The sequence below is a fragment of the Numida meleagris genome, chromosome 1 (genome assembly GCF_002078875.1).
Source record: "Numida meleagris isolate 19003 breed g44 Domestic line chromosome 1, NumMel1.0, whole genome shotgun sequence".
Lineage (NCBI taxonomy): Eukaryota > Metazoa > Chordata > Aves > Galliformes > Numididae > Numida > Numida meleagris.
In genome coordinates, this window is record NC_034409.1 from 49,144,048 (window position 1) to 49,165,685 (window position 21,638).

The following is a 21,638-nucleotide window of genomic DNA, read 5'->3' on the forward strand; positions in this document are numbered from 1 at the left end:
TAATTTCCCTGCAGAGCCACCCTCCAGGTTTCCTTGTTCCAGGTGGGGAGGGACGTGAAGTACTGAAATAACCACCAATGAGATTAGCTGCCCTTGCCAGCTGTCAAGCTCCCCCCCAAGCCCTTAGGAAATAACCAGAAATTCTCACGAGCTTTCCCAGGTCCAAGATTTCTAAACCAATGTAGCATTGGAGAAGTCTCTTAATGTCAAGTGATGGTCCAACCTGAGCGGCCAAGTTGATGGTTCACCCCACCGCTACCAAGACAGCGTAGTGCCTTGAGGCTCAAACTCCACAGAGAGATGCTGGTACAGAGAGTTTATATGCAAAAAGGAATTGGGGGTGTTCCCATCAAAACATGAAACCCTGCTGGCAAGGCTTGAAGTGACGTTCCGGCGTCTTCCATTCATGAAGATAAGGTGACAGGGCGATACGGGGGGGGGCCTAGGGGTACACAACACACATGGGTTTTTTTTTCCTCTCTCTCTCTCTCACTCTCTCTCTCTCTTCCTCATTCATACGGCCTCGACCCGCGTAAACCGCTTCCAAAAACGCAGCCTGAAAAGTCGTAGAAAACAAACAGAACAGAAACAAACTCCCCTCCCTCCCACCCCACGACCTGAATATTCACGAGAAGAGAAACACCAATTTATACAAAAACGCAATAAAAAAGAAATATTTACAAATGAAAGGAACGCCTTCTCGGTGGCTGCTGTCAGAGGCATCTGACAAGCTGCCGTGTATTCTGGATTGCAGATCGCTCTGTTAATTTGTTTGGTTTCTTTTTTTTTTCTTTTTTTTTTTTCCTTTTTGTCCTTGTAATGAGAGAAGAGGGAAAGAATAAGAAGTTCCCTTACCCCAAAGACTAAGGGGTGGCATTACAAAGACTCTCCCCCTCTTCCCTCCTCAATTTCCTCAGTGAAATCTAAGAAAATGTTCCCTTCACAGACCTTGCCCACCCTCTCCTCACACTCTTTGACTTTACAGGCAAATCCCACCCTCCCCCCACCCCAGCTCTAAAAAATAAATAAAATAAATAGGTAAATAAATAAAAGGCCTTCTGTTGGCTTAAAAAGAGAAAGATAAGATAAAATCAACCAGGGTGCGGTGAGGAATGCGAGCGAGGTGGCTTTCAGCTCCAAGAGGCTCATAAAGGGGCTGCCATCTCCAATCAGTCAGTCCCCAGGAGTGTCCCCATGCCATTAGCACAGGGTTCTCTCAACCCTCTCCCTGGTGAGCTATGGTAATTCTGACACTGGGACAGACTCAGGAGAAACAGGAGGGACTGCCACATCTCTCAGGATGAGAGAAGTTGGCCCATGCCCCACCTCAGGAAAAAGAAGACATATGAAGAGGGAGTTCAACTTCTCACTCCTATCATTGCTTCCCTTCCATTAGTTTAAAAAGATAAAATGGAAAGAAAAAACACTCCTATCGATACTATGTGCACCAGGAAAGCTGTCACTACAACTGCAGGGATGGGAAACCCTAGGCTATTCCAGCTTTGCACTTGTGCTAGTATCTCTCTCACACTGAGGCACACGTACACGTACACGCACATCTCAGCCTTGCACGTCTTGTCTTCAGCCCTCAGCACAAGTTCCTGTGCTCTCTGGCATTTATTCAAGCACACCCATTGCCAGGAAGACAAGCTGTGTACTTCCCTTGTACATTCAATAGTAAATATACATATATATTTCCCATGGGTGCAAACACCCTCTTCCCATTTCCACATGTCCAAGGAGGCATCAAAACAGTCCACCACCACCACTGCCACCACGTGCGCCATCTCATGTGTTTTTTTCTCTCTCCAGCACCATGCCAGCATTGGCAGAGGGTGCCCCATACCTTTTATTCCATCCTGCTGGCCAAGGGTGGGGAGGGCAGAAGGATGAAAATGCTTCTTGTCCTGCTCTCCTTGCTAAAGAACATGCCAAAACAGGCTTGGTGTCCTCTGCAGAAACAGTGACAAAACTCCTCACCTTTCCCTACTCTTTAGTGTCCTCTGCAGAAACAGTGACAAAACTCCTCACCTTTCCCTACTCTTTAGCTCTGTTCCACTGTGTGTTATCCAGACACCTTATCAGATTGTGAGTTTATTTTGCTTTCTCCACAGACATTTCAAGTATAAATTCATTGTATATACTCGCGTATAGGCTAACCCATACTAAATACTGCTCCCACCCCTGAAGTAAGCCACAATAAGTGAGCAATTCACAGCTAAAAAACCAACCCTGCTTCCCCTTCCCAACATTCCTTTCATTTCAGTGCAAAACAGCATCCTGTCAGAGCTCCCAGAAGCCCTCCTGATTCAAGGGTTGCTCTCCCAGACTCAGAACCCATTTCCTTTCCAACTCTCCCACTGGTCTGTCATGGATTCAGTGGCTGTAATAGCCACAGTGAAACCACTCACCAGACCTGCAAACAAGCTTTCTCTCCCTCCCCCCACATCTCCCAGCAAACGATTCAAAATGTTAGCGTAAAATTCTCAGCGTATACGCAAATATATATATTTCAGCCCTAAACCCCCATAGTCTTCACAAAATAATGTAACAAGAACCTCAGTATACCTAACATATAAGTGCATCATCAAGTTAGTCATGTTATTCCTCCTTCACTTTCTCCACGTCTTCAAACACCACTCTTTTCTAGGCAGTTTTAGGAAGAGTTGCCTGAACAAGCATATTTTCCTGCATGTCCATTACACTGCTTCTGCTGTCTCCTCCTGCCACATGTGTGCATGCACATGGCTTTCTCTGCTGGGAGCCAGCAAGACTGAAATGCTAGAATCACTATTGCTCCCCCTCACTCCACCCCTTCCCTGCCTTCTTCTCCCCCTCGTGAAATCATGAGTGAGGATATCCAACTCCAACATCACTGTAAAGTGCAATGGCCAGGAATGGAGGAGAATGGGAGGAGAGAGAACATGGAAAAAGAGATAAAAGGGGAGGGGTGGGAAAGAGGAGGAGGAAGAGGGGAAACCAAAGAGGTGGCACTTGTCACCAGTGCTGTACTACTCAGAACTCCAGTATCCCACAAACTAAGGACGACCAGGGAGAGTAGCCAATGGGATTGATCCCACCCCACCCTCCCATGCTCCACATCCACCCCCAGTCCCTCCCCATGCTCCTTCCCTCTCACTCAAACGTCAGACTCAATACTGGAGAGTTTCTCATAAACATGCCCGTTGCTGGAGCCATTGAAAGCCCTGGGGTTTTTGTTGTTAGGCACACAGGGGTTGGACTGGTTCCCTATACAGATGTCCTTCTGGAAACGGGCTGGCACAGCCCCATGAAGGGCTGAGACCACCGGCTTGTTGGTGGTGACGATGGCTCGGAAGTCTGGCCTGGCTTTGGGCCCTCCTGCCACCACAGGCTGCCTGAAGAAATAAGATTTGCTGCCGTGGAGCAAGCATTGGTCATCCCCAAAAGTGGGGATGAAAGGGTTTTGGGTGACCCTGTCAGGGTAGAGCGACTTGCTGAGCATGTATCCCCCGCTGCTGCCGGGGTTGTTGTGGTGGTGGTAGCTGGTGGCGGGCACTGAGGACTTGTTGTTGGCAAAGGTGGTCTCACTGGCTGGCATCTCAAACATGTGGGCGTAGGGGCTCCCCTCCAAAAAGCGACCCTTGTCCTTGAGGCTGACGCTGCGAGGGGCCAGGGCCGAGTCATCCTTTTGCAGGTCCACAAAGGTGTCATAGGAGTGCTGCCGGCGAAGCTTGTTGCGGTTCTTCTTCTGCACCTTCGAGGCAGAATTGGAAGGGCTCTGAGGATATTTGGAGGAGGAGGTGGCACTGGTGGCCACGGGCACGGGGGCAGGTGGCTGGTCCAGCTCTTGGAGAGAGTTGTCCTCACTGATGTCATACAGGTTGCCTGCTTTCTTGCAGGCCTCACACCGGATGCAGGCCTGGCGAGTGGAATTCTGCCCCACCACTGATGGAGTGTAGTTGTGCACCTTAGAAGGGCAGCTGCGGCAGAAATTAGCCCCAGACCGGTCCTCCCAGTCTAGGTTGGTCAGATTCTTCTCCCAGGGCGCTGGGACCCCGCTCACAACACCATGCTTGTGCTCATTGCTTCCGCCAAACTCACCCGAACCGTGCTTATGGTGGGCTCTGTTTGTGCAGGATCCACTTCCTCCTCCTCCTGCGTCACGCTTAAAATCATCTCCACGCTCTTTGTAGATATCCGTCAGGTCCACATGTTCCCAGTGTGGTGAGTTTTCCTTGGTGCGAAACTGGTCCAGGTAGAAGTCCCGCAGCCCTTCCTTGTCCCTGAAGTAGCGTTTGTGGTCGGGCGAACGAGGTGGGCGCCGGCGGTAGGCCAACTCTATCTCATCGAACTCCCGCCGGGACTTGGCGGAGGCTGGACGCTTCTTCAGGCTGTCCTTGTACTGCTGCTTCCGTCGCTTAGCTGCATTGCCTTCAATGTTACCATAGGTGACTGTGTGAGTGGAAATGTCAGAGACGTCTGAACGGATCAGGTCATCATGGGCCCCACTGCCCCCATAGCGGTCACTCTTGAAGGAGAACTTGCCATAGAGGTCACCCAGCTGGCTGTGCTTGGCAGGGGGCAACCCCAGGTCCAAGGGCTTCTTCCCGATGGACCGCGACTGGGCATTGAAGGGTGGGTTGTCACAGTCATACAGCCCATCGATGGAGCTGGTGCTTCCAATGCTGTGGGGACGGTGGTGGTGGTGGTAGTGGTCCTGATATACATTGCTGTCCTTCAACTGGAGGTTGCCAAAGGTCCTCTCCACCTCACTAATATAGTCACTGAATAGATTCTCCTCACAGGGGGGGTTGTTGTAGGACTTGCAGTCTGAGTGCGTGAAGCTGCGGCGGTGCTCAGAGATATCATAAACTGATGATTCGCGGCGGATGAAGTCCAGGGCACTCTGCGGTGAGCCATTGACCCCTGATAGGTTGGCCATGTTCTTCGCTGTCCGAAGCAGGCGCAGGATGTTGGAATGGGTGTTGTTCATAGTTGCTGTGGGGGAGTTCATTGCTGACTGGCGTTCCTCAATGGCCACACCGTGAATGCAGCTGTAGATACCCTGAAATGAGAGAAAGCATGAAGTTGAGTGGTCTTGCAAAGAATACACAAAAGAGAATGTAGGCTGGGAAGCACCCTGTGCAGCAATAGCACATTCCTGTAGGGCAGCAAGGACTGTCAGACTTCCATCATGATGCACAAGCAAAAGAGATGAAACCAGATTTCTTCCACCAACCCTAGCTCTTCTGCCACTCTTTCTTGCCCCTCACATTTTTTCTTTCCCCTCTATTTATTGTCCTTTTTTTTATGTCATATCTGAGGGATGCAGGAATAACTGCTAGTATCTATGAGAGTTACTCAAATTTAGTAGGTATAACATAGAATTGCAAATGGGAAAAATAGTATCCTTGGGAATGAAAACATCAAGACAAAGGATTCTGTGTGGATGAGAGGAGGGTCTGTTTTCCCTCTTGAAATTCATCCGGACATCAGTGAATCAACATGACAGGAGCTATCGTAAAAAGAAAATAGCTTCATTTGTCATAAAGTTAGGTACATTAATCACCAGTACAGATTAGAAAAGGAAACAGAGAGCGCAGGACTCCTGAACAGGTATTTAGTTCTTTTGCATCTGGTTGAGTATGGTACAATAGAATTTTTAATTGCATCCTATTAAATTTTGCAGTGATAACAAGCTCCTAATTGACATCCCTGAAAGTGAAGGTCCTCTATTCAACCTCAAATCAAACAGCAGAAGCGCCTGATTCCTCCATATTCTCTACTAGCTCATTTCATCCATAAGACTGTTTGCAAGGGCTACCCCAAAGAGTAGAAGGGGCTCATTTATTCCCTGGCCTACCAAATGAAACATGCTGATTAATGTCAATTGTGAAATGGAGACCACCACATCATTTTACCATGGTTTTTCAGCAGCTAGCAGTTGATTAACTCTTTTCAGACTTTTCACCAACCTGGGCCAGGTCTAACAGATAACTCCAGACTGGAAGGATTTGTATTCAGTTAGCAATCACTAAATACAATCCCCTATCTTACCTCCAGACTAAAGCAGGTTAAAAACTAAGGACATAGAAGAGAGATTGTGTCCCTGCATTCAAAGGCTTTGTCATTTTTCCTCAACAGTATGTTATGCTGCAATTACATAGTCCTTGTACAATCAAAGTTAATTCTGTTACAAGAGATACTGAGGTCAAAAATGCTGAGATTTGACCTCACTTCAGAAGAGATCAAGAGAGCAGACCAGTGCCAGAAAGAAGAAAGAGAAGCTCCAAATGGGACGCTGCTATCTGCAATAACAGTAGGAAGATGACTCAGAAATTACTAGAATCTACTTTAAATGTAAATATTATCCCCTAAGGCAGATTTGCATAGAGCAATTGCTAAGTTCATGTGGTCATTCTCTCTAGAAGGATTTCTGCATGGCTTAGTGCAGGGTTTGTGGTTAGGGTCTTCTGAATGTCCATGATAGAACAATTCTAGTAAACACAAGTTCAAGTGAACAGATGTAATGTAGAAGACAACGAGAAACTCCTGACTTTCAAGCCATGTTAACAACCATTACTTGACTTATTGTCCCCAGATCTGGCCTGCTTACAACTCACTTAGAAGGGACAGACAATTACAGATGGCTTCTTTTTATACTTCATTCTTAGTTCCATATGAAATTTCCATTTCTGTGACCACAATGAGGCAGAGACCAGAGATGACAGAAAAACAGTAAATGCTCTTGCTACATTAACACAGGAAAGACAGCAGCCTTTACACTGCTGACCATCTCTCTGTAACACCTGTGTGTTTGACAGTCTGGGTGGGTTTCCCCATCACCAGCACCTACAACCATCTGAATAAATCCTGACTGATCCTTTTTCCTTCTGCTTGCTAGCAACACTTACCCTGCTGATGGAGAAGACCACACCAGGCTTGCCAGAGCAGACACCCATGAAGCAGTGGCGGAACTGCCAGTAGAAGAGATGTTCACAGATGAAGGTGATGAGACTGAGGGCCATAGCTGCTCCCAGCATGTAGAAGACACCTGCCATGTTATCTATATCCAGCTGGCTGCTCATAACCTCATTCTTCTCATTGTGACAAATGCCAGTGAGCCACAGTGCTTCCAGCTCTTCCATCTCCCCTTTAAAGACACAGAGAAGAAAAGAAACAGGTTAGCCAGCCCTGCAATCATAGAGTCACAGAATGGTTTGGATTGAAAGGGACCTTTAAGATCATCTAGTTCCACTCCCCCTGCTACAGGCAGAGGACACCTCCCTCTAGAACAGGTTGCTCAAAGCCCCATCCAGCCTGGCCTTGAATGCTTCCAGGGAGGGGGCATCCACGACCTCACTGAGCAACCTGTTCCAGTGTCTCACCACCCTCATAGTAAAGAATTTCTTCCTAATATCTGCATATGGATCTCATGGTGAGCTAGTCTGAAAACAAGAAGCTGATTTAAGGTCATTTCTGGTGGCCATGCTCTGATTACATATTTGCTACATCCATGAAATATCAGACTCCTCTTCCAGTTAGGGGTAGATGCAATTAATCACAGAGAAGGCAATAGGATTTTTCCACAAATTGTCCACCATATAACCAAAGACCTCACCTTACAAACTTCCACTTTCATAAAACAGGTCAACATAGGGAAAATTAGTGACTGATACTGTTAGACAGAAATGAGTCACTTTTAAATGAAAACAGTGCCAGCTTAAAATTCAAAATGCTGGGGTTTTTTTACATCAAAATGTCTGATTTTTGAATTTGTTTCCATCATATCTACAGCTCATTAAAATGAGGTGCAATGTTCCCTAAAATATTTTTGCATTTTTACCTGCTTTTCTTCCCTTCAATTTTGTCCAATTGTGACACTTCCAAGTCCTCTGACCAATGAAAAATATTACTAATTTGTATTAGCTAGAAACAAATGTTCTCTAGTCTAATTTCATACCCCACTTCCTCTCATTATGGTATTTTCATGAGAAGGGAGAGAAAAACACACACATACACACACTCACACTGAGACATCCAGAAACAAACTAATTTTACAGGTTGGCAATTCTTTTCATGCTGCTAGAGAAGTTAATATTTCACATTTTCAACGTTCAGTCTGATGACGGAAAAAAAATCCATATGTTTATATGGTATCACAGCACACTCTCAAAGGTATTATGGAGATCTTATGTCTTTTTCTGAAACAACACTTATTAGGTTATTCAGGAGACAGAACACCCTATCTATCAGGTGGCCAGTATTCTGATAAAGTATATCAGAGCTTTGTTCTTTTCATATTTACTATGCCGTATGTTATTTTCAGATTTCAGAAAAAAATACTTATAAATAAAATAGCCTGTGAATTTTTTTTAAGGACTAAGAAAGGTGTAATAGATAGCATAAAAAGAGAAAGCCAGGAAATTTTTTTCTAAAAAGAATTTCTTTCCCCATGAGTATCTTTTTTGATAACACCTCTTTCCCTGTTAACAATATGAATGAGGTAACTATAATGTTCTGATTAAAAACTCAGTCCAAAGTATACTTCTGAGTCTCAAACTCTTCCTCACTTGGTTGATTGGTTTTTGAGATTTGGGGAAATCTGAATTAACTTTTTCATCCATATATAATCAGCCTTTTTTTCCCTGAACTCTGCATGGCTTGATCCTGTCTAGAATTATGAAGTATGGGACAACAATGGAAAGTCCAGTATTGTTTGTGGGTTTGGTCATGGCAAAACTCCAAAGGTAATGAAAAGTTCACAAAAGAAAACTTGATTTCACACAACATTCTTCTCACAAGATATTGTTTATACACACATTTGAGCTGGTTCTATGAAATCACTAATGCTTTTGAAGTTGCTTTTGATGATATCCTGCGTCAACAATATAGAACAGGTGACATTCTGCACATTTCTGGCACAGTGTCTGTAACAAACCCTTTTAATAATCTCCTGTTCTCAATGCGGATCCGAAACACTGGAGTTAGGGAGATGGAACATTATTCTATACAAGCAAAACTTATTATTTCTTAGGAAAACTCCACCTCCTCTTTTTCTTGTCACTTACCATCTCCAAAAAGCTGCAGAATAGCAAGATCAACCTGGCGCTTCCAGCCTGAGTCCTTTTGGATGGCAATACCATAGCCAGTGGAGGCAAACACTTTCCCACTCCCAATTGTCACCAGCTTGCAGCCTTCATCTCTGCCAGCCATGTAATTCAGCACTGCTGCATCATAAATGAAAGCATCCAACTTCCTGCACAGGTGCAAGAAACAAAAAGTGTATAGCACAGAGAAGATACAATCTGTATGAGTGCAAAGGTGTTCTCTGATAATTAAGGCAGAAATTAACCTCTTCCAGATAGAGTACAATAGGTTGCTTCTTTACCTTCTTCAGAGTTAACTAAAATCTGAGCCTAGAATCTGTTTACAGGTGAAACTAGATTATCAATGAGGTCTGTCTATTTCTCTCTGACTCTTTGATAATTGTCGTTTCTGTACTGAAAGGAAATTTGGAAGACAAACATAGTGCAAGATAAAGATGAATGAAGAAAAAGTCCAGGAGATATACAGTCCTAAGAATAGCTTATGTTTCTGCACTGCCTTTCATCTGAAAAGAACCTAAAATACTTCATAAAATATATAAATATTGGATAGCATAGTTGGGCTTGCAGTAAAGAAAAGATTTTCTTCAATTCAAAGTGCTGGAATGAGTTAGCAGAGAAAAATACATATATATATATATGTATATTTCAAATTAAATGTAGCTAGGCCACTGTAACTTCTTAGCTGCTGTGAAAAGTGCTACCAGATCTTTACCAATGTCAAGCAGCCATGATAACAGCTCTATGGCTTACTGTGCTAAGTAGCTTTTTGGTAAAGACCATTTAGCTGAAAACCACAAGAAAGGGTCTGTTTCAACACAGAAAAATGCCCATTGTAGGCTGGGATAGGCAGACAGCACAACAGACCGATGAGAACCTTTTTACCTCAACAAATTGATTTCGGGCTTAGGGGCAGTCTTAAGGGGCTGCATCTTCTGTACAGCCAGAGACAGCCAATGAGTAAATCCTCCCACTTGATCTAAAATGAAGCTCTTTCTAATGAAAGACTGAAGACCTTCTACCTTACAAATTCTCACACCCACGCTATCTTTTCAATGTGCCTCCTGAACGTATCTTGCCAGTATAGTGATTATCTCAGTTCAAGTGCATATCCATGGGGAAGTCTGTCCAAGGGTTGATATGAAGCCAGGATGACATCTACCACAAGTGATGAGCTCTGCTTCATCTATATATTTCCAGGAGAGAGCATATTTATTTCCTGGATGATGACTCTACTGGCAAACGTACCTCCCCAGGATGGCATCCAACAACGGTACAGTAATTTATAACAGGCTATGTGCCTCTGAACCTGGCAAACAGGTTTAGGAATAGTCAGTCAATCTAGTAATTAAATTGGCTGAATATCTTCTTTCGTGCTTTGGAATGAACTTTCTCACAACAGTGTGACACTGTAGTAAGTGAGAAGGTGTTGTTTCTTTTCACTAGGGCTGGATTCTGACAACCACAACGGGCATTTCTGGGAGGAGGCCTTTAATTATAAGGGACAAAGGTTTACAAAGACTAATTGGGGTTTTAAGCTAGCTCCTCTACAAATTCACTGCTATTAAAATAGAGTGAGATGTTCAAAGATACTTTTTGCTAATGATATTTCCCACATTTCCCAAATTACCCAAGGAAACACTCCTATTTAATATACTTCCTTATTATTCAAACAGCATCTTTGACAGCTCTTGATACTAAAATATTCCAGAGAGAAGGACTACTTGCAAACTATTTGCTTCAAGCACACCTTCCATTACACTATATTAGCTAGTGATACACTGGAGTGGGATTAGTCTGACAAGGATTCTTTCAGCTTCCTGATTAACATAATCTTTTATACATAGAAGGAGAGAAAATAAAGGAATTTCCAGATGACAATGCAAATGTTCTCAAAAAAAGTTTGCCCATAGAGATCTGTGAGCTTTTCTTGTGTGTACATAAGGACCCATACGCATGAAACAGCTTGCTGAAGCAAGGTGTTTGGGGCTAATACATGTAATGCTAACATACACAAAAGGTACAGGAGATCCTGTTTTTTTTTTCCCCAAATAGTCTTATAAGTACTGCAAAACCAGAAACACTCATACAGAAGTGTAAGAAAAAGGCTAAGAGATTGACAGAAATATTCTCCTGTGTGGTGCATGGTCTAGCTATACTTTTAATCACGGAATGATAATGGATGCTCATTTTCCAAACCTCACAAACATTTCCCAGATAATCATTCAAAGAAGTTAGCTAGTAAGTTTGGAAGAAGAAATCCTCACCCAGTCTTCAATGAGAACAGCGCATCATCCACTCCCCTCTGATTGAACTTCACCATGTAGCTGTGCATTTCAGGGTAGTTGTTGCGAATGTTCCTTTCTGTGCTGCCATTGGGAACTGTCCCAAAGCGGAAAGGGGGTGAGAAGTCATTGGGTTTCTGGAACTGCAGAAACAGAAAAAGAACATTTCTCACAATCATCCAGCAAGCAGCAGTCATCTGCATGGGAGAACACACTCTCCTTAGAGACCCTGTGCCCATTACAACACAGAAGGTAGTTCTGATTTTACTTTATCATCAGATGGAAAGCATTATTTAGAAGATAGTATATTTCACTGTTTTCAAAGCCAAACATTTACTGTTAGTGTCTAAGAAGTGAAATCGAGCAATCTGGTCTTTTGTCCACTCTGGATAAAGTACATACATAGCCAATGATCAAAAACTAAGAAAGATTTTCGATAAAATCAATGTGAATTTTACCAACATAATGTCATTTAGTTTCTAAGAAGTATCCATTTCCATTTTATCGATGCCTTTGCATTTCCTGATTCTGACTCAAGTAAAAAAGCAATTAATGAGGAGAGATGCCGCTCCGAACAGCTCCCACCCACCTCACCAAATAAAGGATCCGCTTTCAAACTTTTGGGCAAATGCCCCAAATGAAATTCTATTAGTGGTTGCAAGTCACTAGTAACATCTGATGCCCAGAACAAAGCTGGCAGAATGCTCAAAATCTTTTGCTGCTCCCAAGAAATACATTCATCATAACATTCCCCTATGGCAGCAAGGCTGTGAGATTTTATATGCCACTTGCTTAACTCAAGTCATAATCAATGCTCTCTGGGGTTTTACGAGCAGTAAAATTTAGACTGTCAATTACCAAGACTGCTTAAAACCCCTAAAACCAGTAGATGGGAAGCGGCACAGAACTGTAAGCCAGAAACTGAATAAGCAGTAAAAGAAAAGATGCAAAGGTAGATTGGATGGATGGAAGGTCCCTTCATATCTTAATACATCAAATAGTGCTAGTTTTGGGCTCTCCAATCTGACTGTATATTTAGATAATCTTAAGAAGCATGCTAAGAACATGATAACTATCAAGCCAAACCCATTTAATGGCAACAGTTCTCCTGGCACATCTATCATGCACTGCTGTCTTATGTGGTGGAAATGTGGCTACTATCTATAGCTATAGCTTCAAAAGTATGCTGTCAGGTCTAGTTACTAAGTTCTGCTCAAGTCTGAAACCTGCTTGACCCAGCTGAGGAGTCCAAAGCTACAAAAGCACTGTAACTCATTCAGAGCATTTCAGGAACAAGGTCAGCAAGGATTTCTGCCTATGGGTAGGCTGAAGGCACAGTTCACATCACCAAAAGGAATTTATCGCACCTATTTCTCTAAATCAACTCATCAGCTGTGCAGGGAATCATCCCTCATATTCAGATGGAGAGAATGGGCTGGTTCATATGTGCATACATGTGTGTGAGACAGAGCACATGCCCTACTGCTTTAAGCCAATAGGAAACATCAGATATGTTTTTTGAAACAGATTGGCATATCACCAAAAAAAAGAGAGGTTTCATATAGCATAAAATAGGCAGTAAGGTGCCCCTTAGAAACTTGTCACACTCTCAAGGGATGAAGACAAATTCAAAGCTATCAAAACCTGTACTGAAAGCAAATTTTGATGGGAGAAAAATCACTGCAGCATAAAAAAAATTTCTTTCTTACCAAGCTGGTTATAGCAGCAGCTTAGGGGACCCATTGCAAGCCATTCCAGGCCAAAGGAATACAGCTTCTCTCCTGACATGCTGAAACTAGAGTTTCCAAAGTGGGCAGCTTGCTTCCTCAGAGGCTGCCAAATCCAAACTTCTGGGCAGAAAAGGAAGCCCCCATCCACACAGAGCCCTCCAACACAGGAAAGCCAGCAGGGCAAGCAGCAGGCAAGCCTGACAAATATTCAGCTTCAGCAAGCCCTTTGGAAAGGCATCAGTTATGAGAGCCTCTCTCTGGGCTCACAAAATGTAAAGGGAAGGAGAGGCTCCATCCAACACCCATTTTATGCCTCTTCCCTCCATCCTTAGTGATGCAATCTCTGGTTTTGTTTGCTTCCAACACTTGTCATGAACTGGAGCAAAAAGGGGTTATAGGGTCAGGCAGACCTGTGATATGGAGAATAACCTCTCCTCTGAACAACCCTTCATTTTCCCTCAGTTCCAGGGCCCACCTTAGCACCAGCAAGCCAGGGGTAAAATGCTCTATATTTCATTTTCAACATTCTGGGCAAACAATAAATAAATGAAAACATTCCTCTTGAGGGAAATGACTGTTTCTAGCAACTGGAAAAGCATGCTTCCGGAGAAAAAAAGCAGGTTGACAGCTTCTACAAACCCATGTACCGCAGTACACGTTAGCTTATAATCCCTCACTCCCTGTTCATTCCTCAGTCAGAACAGATCTGCTAATGCAAATTCTTCTCCACACACCCACATGTGCACATACTTCAACCACAGAGTGGTGGTCAACAAGACAGGGAACAGTTGGAAAGGATCCACGTGGGACCCACAACAGAGATCTTTAGCTTGGATGTCTAAGAGGAACACACATACTCAACTCCAGCCTCCTGGGTTTGTGTTTGCAAAGCTGAAAGAAACTGATGCCCAACTGACTCCACAGTCCATGAAGCCAGAGACAAGCAGCTATTTCTCCACATTTAAGGACTATACTGGTACTTGCACACAACTTTCTATCACAAAATAGTAGCTGAAAATTCCTCGTACTTGCTGCTTGACAGCATGTAGGCACAGCTCAGACTAGGGGATGGAACAATCTCCAGAGCCAGAAACAGCCGCATCTTTCTGAGCTTGCTTGTGCCCCACACAACTCGTAGTAAAGGAGCAAGAAACATTCCCATGAATGGGAAAATACAGAGTTTGATGGGGAAGGAGTATGTCCTCTCATGCCAACGAGGTGGAGGAATTTCTGTGGGAGAACTACAGAAGACCCATAATGAATAAAGTTAATTGGCACTGCTGTCAAAGAGCTTAGTAATGAAAGACATTCATATGGCTTTTCTAAAGGGCTGGGAGAGTGGGTCTAGACCAAACAAGTCAGCCCCAGGAAGCAAGGACACTTTGGCAGGCTGGAGTAGAAGGAGTCCGAGAGGTGTGAGTCAGGAGCAGAGGCACAGTACAGGTGCCATTACACAGAGGCAGCCCGTGCAGAGGTAATCTGAAGGCTTCAGTAAATATTGATAAAGGAATTAACTGGAGATATTGACAGAAATGGTCTGAATTTAGATTAATGAGAGAGCTCTCACATCATTTCATGTAATCATTACCCCTGCCAGGGCCGTAAGTCACAACTGCTTTGCCCTAGGCATCTGCAAACAGGAGCCATGTGAGGCTCTGGCAAAAAAAAAAAAAAAAAAAAAGATGATGACGGGGAGGGAAGATAAGCAACTGCACTGATTGCTGAGCAAATTCAGCTGCAGAGAGTCGCAGGGAGTGGCAAGCAGGGTCTGCACATGTAGAAGCCTTACCTCACCCCTAACCCGTCCTACCATCCAGTCCTACCTACCTTGAGGGGACACTGCCTGGTATGGAATCTGAGGAGCTCGGCTGCAGCCCTGTGCCCAAGGAATACTGCCTGGAGGTGCACCCCAGCTGAGGTCTCCCATTTGCTCACCATGGGATCTCAGTTGTGAGATGCTCCCCTCATACACAAGGTGACGTGACAGCCTCTCAACCATGAAAGAAGATCCCTGAGACAGCTGGCTTCACATCAAATTTAGCAGGGAGGTGGATGCTGCAGATGGGTCCTTTCCCCATCTGACCTGGGGGTGGGAAGCAGGCACCAAGCATGCCTGAAGGGCAAGCCAGAAGGCAGCTTTGGGACCGTCCCTGGAGGCTGCCCACCTCTTCAACCCCTCACTCAACAAATTGAGATCAAGTAGGACTAAGCCCAAATGGGATGACAGCTTTGAAGAAGTAACCTCTCAGAGTCAGAAAGCAGAGAACTTACTGCTCTGGAGAGCAATAAACTCACAGGCTGGGGGCTATTAGCACATCCCAAGTGGAGAGCCCCTTTCCTGCTCCCCCCGCATCTCACCATGAGAGCTGTCAGCAGCAGCCGTGAGAGTGGGTTTAAGTGACTTGTCTGGCAGAGCCATTTCATTAGCAATTTGGAGCCGTGCCGTGCAGAAAGCAGCATTGTTCTCAGATGTTTGAATATCAATCTGCATAATGAAACAGGTGATAGGAGCTCTTCCCATTCAGGCAGCCGGGATTGGAGAGGATTCAGGAATGAGGGGAAGGGGTTATGTCTAATTGGCCACAATTAATTTGATGAGAATTTTTTTTAAAGATTTTGTCTATCACCAAATGGCTTCTACAGAAAAGCACATCTGCACTTATTTATCTGCCTAATGTAGGCTCTGTTTACGCTGTAAAGTGTTTGCCAATAGCATTGAATGCAGATTCCCAAACTCAGCAGGTCTTACAGCAAAAAGGCTCTTTTTTATCACTTGATCTACTTTTATACTTTTTAACAAAAATAATTCAGGGCTGCATAATATAATGAGCTGCTAAAACATATAAGTGAGTTTATGTGTAGCATCTTACACATACACAGCTTCTTTGTAGGGTTCCTCTCATTTTCTAAGGCCCAAACCCCCTGTTTTCTACTGCTTGAAGCACTGACTCTCCAGAATAAGGTCCCCAGGTTGAGATTCTCTGTTACCTGCAAGACCAAACGATCCAGAGCTCGTGTTAGATACTGAGTTCAGTTCAATTGCCTGAGTGAGTAGGGGCCATCTGAAATGCCACGGGAACTTCACCCTGTAAGTAGGTCCCTCATAGCCCCTGTGTCAGGACCAACCACCTGAGGGTATTCTGGATCCTCCAGTGCACCTATATTGGCTCTAGTCATCTACATTTGCACAAGTGAATCCAGCCACTAAACCATTTGGACCCCAGGACTGCTTTGCCCACCAAAAGCATACATAGCCAGAAGCTATGGGTAGCAGATGGTCCAAAGTGCCCACTACTCTCCTGAACTTGCCCATCAGGGCATCAGTCAAAACTTTTTTGCACAGGCACCTCTAAGCAGCAATCTGCTTGCTCTTTTGGCAACCATACAACCAGCAGATATCTGTTGCAACACAAGCCAAATATCTCTTTAAAATATGGCATTTATTAGTGAACTGTAACATAAGATTTAGTGACATAAGGCTAGAAAAGCATAGTCCATGCTTGAGTGAATAATTTTAGCACAACCTCTCTGCATTATCCAAACATCCTTGATTGTCCCCTTTTGCTCTGGTTCAGCTGCACATCACTGCAGTAAGCTTCCAACTTTTTTCACTGCCTGAGAGTTCAGTCGGGATGTTTGCACAGGAGTTTCAGTTAGAACTTGTTAAAAATTAAAGGCTAGGCCAGTGATTTTCAGTGATTTCAGTGATTTAAATCAGACCACTTGTGGACAGCAGCATGTCTTGCCCTACCTGCCATGTTTCTTTATCTTCTGTTTCAGCCAAGAAACAAACCTTTATCGCTAATCAATGACTCTCGAAGATAGGAGCCTTGTCCTTTTCAAATCCTGCAAATACATCAGTGTTGTCCTCCAAACAACACCATGAACAATGCTGCAAAATCACAGAGCTGGATCTGGCCTTGAGAAGATGTCTTTTTTTTTCTGGTGATGCTCTCTTAGACATCACCATTCCTGACAGCTCTTCATCCAGCCTGCAGTGGAAGATGGCCACCACTGGAGACTCCCCATTCCCTTAGCAATCTACCCCAGGGCTTTGCTACTGGGAAGTTCTTCCAATTGTCTGAAGTAAAGCTCTCCTGCTGCAAGAGAAGTTACTATTTTCTGTTATCGTCACCATGGACAGAGAAATCAGAATATAGTCTTTTCCTCTTTGAAGGTGACTTTTATGTTTTTGAAGATTCTTGAGCTGTTTCTCCCCATGTTGAGGATAAATAGGCCAGTTCTCTCAATCTCTCAATCTTTCTTTGTTAACTGTGTTATCTACACTTCCAGCTGTTCTTAATGCTGTCTTTTGGTTGCATCCAGTAGATCTCTCCTTGACTTGCCTTTGGTTGGTGGACATGCTCCCAGCCTCCAGGGCACCAACAACAATCTGATCAGGACCACAAGACATTGAAAGAACATTACATTTTAAAAGCTCACAGCAATCACAAAGCCAAGGAAATAAAGGCATTGCTAGTAAGAGGTAGTGCTCATTTTCACTATCCTCAGTGCCCCTCTATATTATAACTTTTCCCCTCTGTTCTTTATTCTTGTCATTTGCAGTTTGCAAGGTCTTCTAAGCTGTAACTGTGTCCTGATCCACATTCAGGTGGTGAGCAGTTTGTTTCTAGAATGTCAATCAGAACTGCCAGCACCATCTGCAGGGCTTCTGTATTCTTTGCTTTGTCCAGCTTGACCACACACATAGGCACTTCCACATTATTGTGCCCCGTCATCTATCCTGGTAGAGGAAGTGATCTACCGATTCACAGTGTGGCAGCTACTCTACTGGTATGTTGGTACAGGGCACTTTTACACTGCTACAATAGCTTCTCAGCTAGGAGCGTGCCAGCACAACTGCAGAGGCATACTTCAAACCTAAATCACAGCACTGGTACAATAATCCGTGAGGACAGCAGACTAAAGAGACTGTGCTGCTCTGTCTTCTATTACTCATGAATCTCTTCTACAGATGCTTCTCTAGCTTCACTCCTAAAGCATCCTTCTTCCCTCTGCAGTCATCTAGCTTTGACATTACTGACATTTCTTTTACTTCTAACGTATAACTCAAAGCCACTCTTAAGTGACCACAACTTTTCAGACTTTCCTTTTCTCCTAGCTCCAACTTCTCCTTCTCTTCCACATCCCCTCACAACACAACCCTCCACCACCTCAGTAGTGGCTGAGACTCCTCACAGCTCAGAATCCTGTAACCTCATCAGCAATTCCTAATTGTCAGGCCCCACTGCAGAAATCAGCCCAAAGACTGCAGTGGCAAAACACCACTTTCTTGTCTTCACCAGTCAAACAGCACATCTTGATTTATAAACAATAACAACAACAACAAAAAGAGATGAACAGCGTAAAATCCAGTTCAACTCAGTAACTCAGTTTTAGAAGGGCACAAAAAATCCTTGGGTGTCCTCAGACCTTGATTTTTTTGTTTATCTTCTTGTTAAATATCCTGTGATATTTCAAATTCTCTGGTCTTGTTTTGCATAGCACTTTCACCCATGAATTCCTCTAGATAAGTCTGAAAAAAGAGTTATCAGTTACTGCAGCTGACGGCAGCAAAGTCGGAAAATAACTGAATTAAAACCACTTTTAAAGGAAAATGTAGGGTGGGTCAGACCCACAAAAAAAGAAGAAAAAATGTCTATGAATGTCTGGTGGTGAAACAGTGTGGGTCAGGGAAGGAAACAGAGCAACCTAGGGACAATGCAGAGGTGTGAGGGGTGGGGGTAGGTGAAAGTGAAAGAAAGGAGTACAGATATAGCAACTTTAAAAATAGTTGTCCTTGTAAAATAACTGAGATGAAAGCAGAGACCCAATTGGTGGAAGAAGCCGCCATCACATGCAGTTATTGCCAGAGCAGTGCACACAGTAGGACTGTGTAGACTCTTTGCAAGCTGGATTGCTCTGTGCAGACCCGCCTTGTCCTGCTTCGGCACAGAGCAGAAGACTGCAAACCTCAGGCAGTGCAGCCTTATCCATAACAGATGGTATTTCAGGGGTCCTACTTCTTCCACAGCCAGACCTGCATGAGCATGCTGGGACCACATAGCCCTTCTGCTGACCCAGGCCTTACGGACACAGCAGGCCTAGGGGCCATTCTAGGATCAGATCACCCTCTGCCAGAAAAACAGGCATCTCTAGGGACTGTTCCATGCAGCCGTCCAGTGTGTGAGCGTTATGCAGAACCTGTGCTGCATAAAAGATAATACTAAGGTTTTATAACTTCCTCAGAACACATTTGGAAGGCTGTAGGTGTCACATTTGTCACACTGTTAGGTGTCTCTAAAGCCTGACCAGAGAACAACACTCATAGTGGAACCACTACCAGACTGCTCCTTCCATAGCCATAATATTAGTAGGTGTGGTATCATATGAGCACAGTCTTATCTGTTGCAATTAAGTGGGCTACGTGATATTAGCTACAGCACAATTTTGCTTGCATGTATGTAGAGGCTGGAGACAGCCTGTTTATCCCAGAATCAAATCATATTATGTATTCTATCCTTGGAAGTCAGCTTCCTTGGAAGTCAAACACAATGGGGCAAAAAGCACATTCTGAATAATCCCAGGCAAGCACAAAACAGAAATGAGTGAGGCAGAAAGATACTGGTTAGTATGCTCATGTTAATATCACTGAAGTGTAGATGTTCATTGAGAGGAGAAAACTGACTGATAAAAAAAGACCTTGAGAGGAGAGGTGGCAGCTATGTACAGAAGAGTTTGAAATCTGCTTTGTTTGCATATGAGACAGCTGGTTAACAACTTATGAAGCTTTCTGAGAAATTCAGAGGGTAGCTTGGTGAGAGAGGAATTCCATTTTTCAGCCCTTTTCAGTAAGACAGGCAAGTCAGAGCCTCCTATCTTACAAGTACAAATAGTAGCCAATCGGTTTCAGTAACTTGTACATGGATAACAACTCCTGGGCAGGACAGTGGAACCCTGCACATGTGTGGCAAACTTCTCAAAGATTTCCTTGGAGCCAAGTAATTAGAAAAAAAAACAATCACATTAGTGTAATTTCTTAAGTGCCTTTATAGTCAAGGAAGCAAAGCAAAAAGCATGGCACTTGAAGCAGGGCAATTAGAAGCATCCTAGCACCAACCCAGAGGTGGGAAATAATGCTCCCTTCAGCCTGCTACAGAAAGCTGCCTCCTACTTATGAGTGGACAACAGCAGAGAAACGAAGGCTACATCATGCCCTTGTGTGTCCTGGGCAACCAGAGCTGATGCACCTGAAGCAAGCTAGCCTGCTGGACCACTGAGACTTGGGGAAATCTGACCTTGAATAGCCAAAGGCCATGGGAGACACAGGGCTCCTTTCCACCAGGTGAATGCAAGATACAGCCTGCCAAATATTTCTCAAGTATGTATATATAACTTCAAATGTTTCAGTCGCTAGGCGAAAGCAATGAAATTTGTGGGAATGGGGAGGGAGGTAGGCGGCTGTTGGGTATTTTTAATCCTGTAGATTTCATCTTCCCATTCCTACCCTACCAGCATTTCATCCCTGATCATTCAAATGAAGAAAGCCAGCTCTCCCCACTCAGGCTGCCAAATCCTGGTGGCAGGGCCATTGTGTTTTATTTGACTGCAGAGGGCCAAGTACATTTATGGCACTGTATAAATAATAAATAAAAATATTCATTGCTTCTCTCTCTGCTGACTTACACCGACGCGAGAAGCAGGACAATCCTTTGCTTCCCTCCTCCCTCCCTGTTACGCAATTCTCTGAAGACAACATTTTCCAGGCTGCCAAGCAATTAGCACAGAAGCAACCAAGTTTGCCCAGTGCTTCCAAAGGGCTAGCTGTGGGAGCTGGTGAGGAGGCAGATGAAAAGGAAAAGCTGGTTGTGGCAGAGACCCTGAAAATGCAAGGAGGAATGCAAAAGCTGGAAGCCTAGGACTGTGTGGTGGCTCTGTAGCTGATCTCCCTCTCCCCTCCAGCGGCTTCCACTTGAAACACAGGCAAAGCCAACAGCGTTGTGTTGCATTCCTCCCTTCCCAGCAAGGATGGATTCAGCCTATGGTCTTCCTTCATGTATCCACTCCTCTTGCATTGTACTTCACTCAAGTTCCCAACTAAATGGTATTTGAAGTGCCACTAATCCTGAAGAGTCCTATTACAAGTTTTACTGCTGCTAAATCCCTCCAGATCGACAGAAAAGAGAGAATCCTGAGAGGCTGAGCCAAGGCTAAGGCATATCGCAGCCTTCTCACTGCTCAGTACTACACAGCGCTGAGCTTGAACAAGAGGGAGAATGACAAAGAAAGTAGGACTGAAGGGGGGGGGGGAGAAAAAACACACTTGAAAACCCACTGACTTTAAACACTTATAGCCACAAAACTACTGAATCACTTTTCAGCATATGGGCATGGAGGTTTGTTGAAAGGATCTCACAGAGAGTAAAGATCATGCCACGCTGAACAAGGCAGGATGATTAAATCTGTAAAAAATGGGCCCACCTATGACTGTAAAAAAATATCTGAGTTCATATTTATGTACACAATAAATATCA

The 21,638-nt window shown here is 44.2% G+C and overlaps 1 protein-coding gene across 6 annotated transcripts in view; it reads right to left on the bottom strand.

Moving 5' to 3' along the window:
* The window catches only part of GRIN2B (glutamate ionotropic receptor NMDA type subunit 2B), a 265,833-nt gene continuing 245,797 nt past the window's right edge, over positions 1,603–21,638 (bottom strand). For 3 of the 6 annotated variants that reach the window (XM_021377811.1, XM_021377983.1, XM_021377897.1), the window contains 4 exons: positions 11,357–11,517; positions 9,054–9,241; positions 6,897–7,135; positions 1,603–5,047 (listed from right to left, as the gene is read on the bottom strand). In XM_021377811.1, coding sequence (XP_021233486.1) covers positions 3,140–5,047; positions 6,897–7,135; positions 9,054–9,241; positions 11,357–11,517 — 2,496 coding nt within the window. In that variant the 3' untranslated portion in view covers positions 1,603–3,139. The remainder of the gene's footprint in view (positions 5,048–6,896; positions 7,136–9,053; positions 9,242–11,356; positions 11,518–21,638) is intronic. The other 3 variants (XM_021377634.1, XM_021377554.1, XM_021377715.1) reach the window with 1 other exon arrangement.